This window comes from Mirounga angustirostris, unplaced genomic scaffold (assembly GCF_029215605.1).
Source record: "Mirounga angustirostris isolate CCGP_5_RB_7025 unplaced genomic scaffold, mMirAng1.0.hap1 SCAF_8, whole genome shotgun sequence".
Classification (NCBI taxonomy): Eukaryota; Metazoa; Chordata; class Mammalia; order Carnivora; family Phocidae; genus Mirounga; species Mirounga angustirostris.
This window is the reverse complement of record NW_026991716.1, coordinates 48,288,392-48,294,031: the sequence shown is the minus strand read 5'-3', so window position 1 is coordinate 48,294,031 and position 5,640 is coordinate 48,288,392. Positions and strand designations below refer to the sequence as shown.

The window sequence follows — 5,640 nt, the reverse complement described above, 5'->3', positions numbered from 1 at the left end:
TCCCCCTGCTTGTGCACATGCTCTCTCTGGCTCTCATATATATGTATATAGATGTATATATTAACTGTGGTAAAATACACAAGCATAAAATAACCATCTTAACCATTTCTAAGTGTAGTGTTTAATATGTTCACATTGCTGGGCAACAAATCTCCAGAACTCTTTCATCTTGCAAAACTGAAATTCTATACCCATTCAACAACTCCCCATTTCCCCATCCCCCCAGCCTCTGCAAAGCACCATTTCATTGTCAGTCTCTGTGAATTTGACTACTCTAGATACTTCATATAAGTGGAATCACACAGTACCTGTTTTTTTGTGACTGGCTTATTTCAGTTAGCACAAGGTCCTCAAGCTTCATCCATTTTGTAGCATTTGTGAGAATTCCCTTTCTTATTAAGGCTGAATAATATTCAGAAATATCTATAATTTTTAACACATTTTTTCCTTTTATTTGTAAAATTAAGGACATCTGTCCTAAGAAGACCTAAGAGAACAATAATGCCTAGAAATGCTAAACTTATCTATGCATCCATGCTGGGAAGTCTTATTCTTGCTCACAGCCAACAGCATACTGGTATAGCCTTCTTTAATCTATTAAGAATTAATCCATATTTGATAGAAAAATGCCTGCCTTAGAGATGAACCCTAACCTACACTCTAGGCAATAATTTGTGGAGCTCAGCACAAAAGGAAAATACAGGGGACCCTGCCAAAAAATTATTAAGAATTTTAAGATAGTGGGGCACCTGGGTGGCTCAGTTGGTTAAGCGACTGCCTTCGGCTCAGGTCATGGTCCTGGAGTCCCAGGATCGAGTCCCGCATCGGGCTCCCTGCTCAGCGGGGAGTCTGCTTCTCCCTCTGACCCTCTCTCCTCTCATGTTCTCTCTCACGCTCTCTCTCAAATAAATAAATAAAATCTTTAAAAAAAAATAAAAATTAAAAATAATAAAAAAAGAATTTTAAGATAGTGATAGCGATGCATTAAAACAAGTGTGTAGCCCTGGGCAGCTGCATAGAGCGAAGCCCCACGAAGCTGGCTCAGTCTATACTGCAGGGCTGCCCCCGAAAAACTTCTGCCTATGTCTGAAACCCTGATTGTTTTTAACCACCACGCCACTCATTAATTCAAACTTTCCAAAGTACACATAAGCCCACAATCTGAACAAAAATATTCTCATTTCTCAATGTCCCTTTCTAGCTCTCTCAGGCAATTCTGATCAAAAAGGCATAGCTTTACCCTCTTTTCTCTCCACATGGGAGGCTGTCACCCAGTATGATTAAGATTGCCCCCTTGCCACCAGCTTCAGGGCCCAGCCATGTCACTCTCCAAGCCTGCCCTGGAGCTCTGGTAAGAGGTCTAAGGGTAGGGCAGCCTCTTCCTCTTATATCTTCCCCAAACTCACCCTCAGAACTTGGTCTTTTCTTCTCTGGCCCTGGTACCTCCCAGAAGCAGACAGAGTCTGGGGGCAATTCTCTCAGTAGCTCTGATCTTCTAGTCCAAGTGCTAACTATTATTGTTTTGAATCAAGTTACTGGCAATCTCAGAATCAGGTGATATTGTAACGCAACTATCTTTTTAAATTTGAGGAGTGTTTAATTTCCATCAGTGCTCCATAGAAGAGAACTCTTAGTTACGAATCAAATGTCATGAACTTGAATTCTAGTCTAGGCACCAAACTGGGCTCCGCTCATCTCTGAAGAGTTGACTGTGGCTGCTTTGTCCACATCTTCACTCCCACTTTCTCTCAATCCACTCCAGTCAGGCTTCCCACACCCCCCCCTCTACTCAATGGCTCTTAACTGAGGCCACCAATGACCTCGGTCTTGCCAGAGTCAGTGGCCGGTTCTCTGTCCTAATCTTACAGGGCTGGCTAGCAGCCTTTGGCCAGACAGACCACTCCCTCCTTCTGGAAACTCTTTCTTTTTTCTTTTTTTTTTTTTTTTACAGGACAATAAACACCTTTATTACATGACCGAAGATAGGAGGGTTTATTTGCCTTTCCGGGCTTTGATTTTCCTCAGATAGAACTCTAGCTCCTTGCCCTCTAGCACGTAGCCATCTGCTCGGCCACACTGCCCTAGTCTTGAAGCGATGCATGCAAGAAGCTTGCCCTGCTGGAATTGCTCCTCCAGAAGACTGCTGATTTTGGCATTCTTTTTCCTTTCATCATATTTCTTCTGAATTTTCTTTGATCGCTTTTTGTTTAAAATCTCTTCCTCCTCGGGCGTCAGCTTGGCCCCCTTCTTGCGGCCCAAGGGCAGTGCATAGTGGGACTCGTACCACTGCCGGTACGGTATGCTGTCAATGAGCACAAGACAGTTCTTCACCAGGGTCTTGGTGTGGACCAGTTTGTCGTTGGATGCGTTGTAGACAACATCAATAATCCTTGTTTTTCGCGTGCAACACTCAGAGCCCCAGGAGAAGTTCCCCACGTCTAGCCTCAAGGCACGGTACTTCTTATTGCCTCCCCGGACTCGGACTGTGTGTATGCGGCGGGGGCCAATCTTAGTGTTGGCAGCGGGGCGTCCCAGCTCATACTTCCGCTTCTTGTGGTAGGGCTCTCTCTTGCCCCCGGTCTTACGGCGCTTGTGCCAGTTGTCCCGAGAGATGCCCATCTCCCTCGGTGCTGGCTGCGAAAGAGAGTGGAAACTCTTTCTTCTTGAGGCTTCAGTGAAACTTCTCTCTTGGAGTCCTCTCTCCCTGGTTCCCTTTTCCCTCTCCTGAAAGTCCCCTCCTCAGATGGCAATCCAAGTGATGTTTCATAAACATTTGCTTAATCACATCACTATCCATCTGATGGCCTCCAATGACGTGTTGGGTGATATCCAAACCCTTAGCATTATCTATGGTTTGACTCTGACTTCCTTGCCCAACCATCAAGGTAGTAGGAGCCCTTCTTTTCTGCTCATCCACCATGCTCCAGCCACACTGACCTCCTGCTAGCCCTCGCACTCCCTAGGGGCTTTGTGAATTGTTGTAACTTCTTGGAATGCTCTTTTCACACTCATCAGGCAGCTGCCTCCTCTTTGTGGGGACCGCAGCGGAGCATCAATTTCTCAGGAAAACTTGCCTAACACACAAGTAGAGTAGCCTCTTCCTTGAAGTCACTTTCTATTCTGTTTTTGTCTTCAGAGCCCATAATATCTGAAATTCTCTTTTTGTTTGTTTACTGGAATGTATGTTCATTAAGTTGATTTATCTCATCACAGTGACCCTAGTACCTAGAACAGCACATAGTAGGACTTCAATAAATATTTGTAGACTTACTGGCTGACTCTTTATTATATTATTACCCCTTAGACACACGTGCATGCACAAACATACACACACACCTCACTCATGGTCACACATAACCTCTGACCTTATCTCTCACTACTCTTTCCTTGCTCACCCTGCTATAGTGAAAACAGGCCTGAACCCCATTGGAACCTTTGTTCTGGCTGTCCTCACTGCCTGAAACACTCTCCTCTCACAATTCCCTAAGGTGAACCCCCTTTTTTGAATCTTTGTTCAAATATCATGTTCCTAATGAGGCCTAAGTAGTGATTTGTATTTAAAATTGTGGCTCAGTCTATAGAGCGTGCAACTCTTGATCTTGGGGTTGTGAGTTCAAGCCCCATGTTAGGTGTAGAGATTACTTAAAAAAAAAAAATCTTTAAAAGAAAAAAGAACTTCACCTATAAGGGGCACTTGCCTGGCTCAGTCAGTAGAGAATGTGACTCTTGATCTTGGGGTTGTAAGTTCAAACCCCATGTTTGGTGTAGAGATTACTTAAAAATAAGAAAATTTTTTTAAAAAACTGCAATTTAGGGGCGCCTGGGTGGCTCAGTCAGTTAAGCGTCTGCCTTCAGCTCAGGTCATGATCTCAGGGTCCTGGGATCGAGCCCCGCATCAGGCTCCCTGTTCGGCAGGAAGCCTGTTTCTACCTCTCCCACTCCCCCTGCTTGTGTTCCCTCTCTCGCTGTCTCTCTCTCCCTGTCAAATAAATAAATAAAATATTTATAAATAAATAAATAAAAGTTTAAAAACTGCAATTTACTGCTGTCCAACAGTGGCTTCCAGAACATACCAGGGAAACAACCTCTTACTAAGACAAAGCTGAGTTATTCTTACTGCAATAAAAGAGAAAGAGGGCACACTACTGTGACAGAGTCTTGGAGCTCAGAGGGTGATGTTGGAATATTTATGAGGCCTGAGAAGCTGGGCTGAAGGCAGGTCTCTCATTATGGGGGCTTAATTACGGTGGTATAAAGATCATAGTATATTTTAGAATTGGTAAACACAGCAAAGACTGCAGGTGAATATTTCAAAGCGTCTTGGGGAGTAAACACCCATTTGATCAGACTGTTCAAATGGGTTTCTAGAAGAACAGAGATAAGAAAGTTTGTGATAATATTTGTTTATGTAGGTGGGAGTGATCTTCTATTTTTCATAAATCTCCCAGAGAAGAGATTTATGGTTTGTTTACCCTTGATCTGTTTCCTAGGAGTAGATCAGAATAGTCCCTGGAGTATAGTAAGTCTTCAATAAATAATTGTTGGATAGATGAATGGTATTGGCAGTATTTTTATTCCCCAAAATTCCCCAAAATAGTATTGGCAGTATTTTTACTCCCCAAAATTCCCCTGCCATTCCAACAAAAAAATTTTCATGCTATAATGGAAAAAAATTATTTTAGTTTTACCATCTTGTAGTCAATTCTATTGTAGAACTCACTTTGCTTCTCCAACCAAAAAAATTACAAGTGGTTTTGGTTTAAAAGTTAGTGAATGAAAGAAAATATTTGCAAAAGGCATATCTGATAAAGGACATACATCCACAATATACAAAGAACTCTAAAAACTCAATGAAAACGACCAACTCAATTTAGAAGTGAGCAAACACCTGAACAGACACCTTACCAAGGAATATATAGATGGCAAATAAGCATATAAAAAGATGCCTTACACCATGTCATTAGGGAAATACAAATTAAAACGAGACACCACTAAACAGTTACCGGAACGGCCAAAGTACAGAACCCTGACACTACCCACTGGTGGTAGGATGTGGAATAACAGGAACTCTCAGTCAATCCTGGTGGAAATGGAACATAGTACAGCCACTTTGGAAGACAGTTTGTAGAGGCACCTGGGTGGCTCAGTCAGTTGAGCATCTGCCTTCGGCTCGGGTCGCGATCCCCGGGTCCTGGGATGGAGCCCCACATCGGGCTCCCTGCTCAGCGGGGAGTCTGCTTCTCCCTCTGTCTCTGCCACTCCCTCTGCTTGTGCTCTCTTTCTCAAATAAAAAAAAATTTAAATAAATTTTAAAAAGGGAGATAGTTTGTCGGCTTCCTACAAAACTAAACATATTCTTACCATATGATCCAGCTATTGTGCTCCTTAGTATTTCCCTGAGTGAGTTGAAAACATATCCACATAAAAACCTGCACACAAATATTCACAGAGGCTTAACTTATACTTGCCAAAACTTGGCAGCAACCAAGATGTCCTTTAGTAGATGAATGGATAAACTGTGGTACATCCAGACAATGGAATATTATTCAGCATTAAAAAGAAATGAGCTAGGGGGCACCTGGGTGGCTCAGTCGTTAAGCGTCCGTCTGCCTTCGGCTCAGGTCATGATCCCAGGGTCCT

At 43.0% G+C, this 5,640-nt stretch overlaps 1 protein-coding gene across 1 annotated transcript; it reads right to left on the bottom strand.

Annotated features, from left to right (window-relative positions):
- Positions 1-1,942: 1,942 nt before the first annotated feature.
- On the bottom strand, positions 1,943-2,640 carry LOC123836987 (small ribosomal subunit protein eS8-like). The gene has a single exon (XM_045866020.3). The coding sequence runs from the start codon at positions 2,617-2,619 to the stop codon at positions 1,993-1,995; it is 627 nt and encodes a 208-aa protein (XP_045721976.1). The 5' UTR covers positions 2,620-2,640; the 3' UTR covers positions 1,943-1,992.
- Between the last annotated feature and the right edge of the window lie 3,000 nt (positions 2,641-5,640).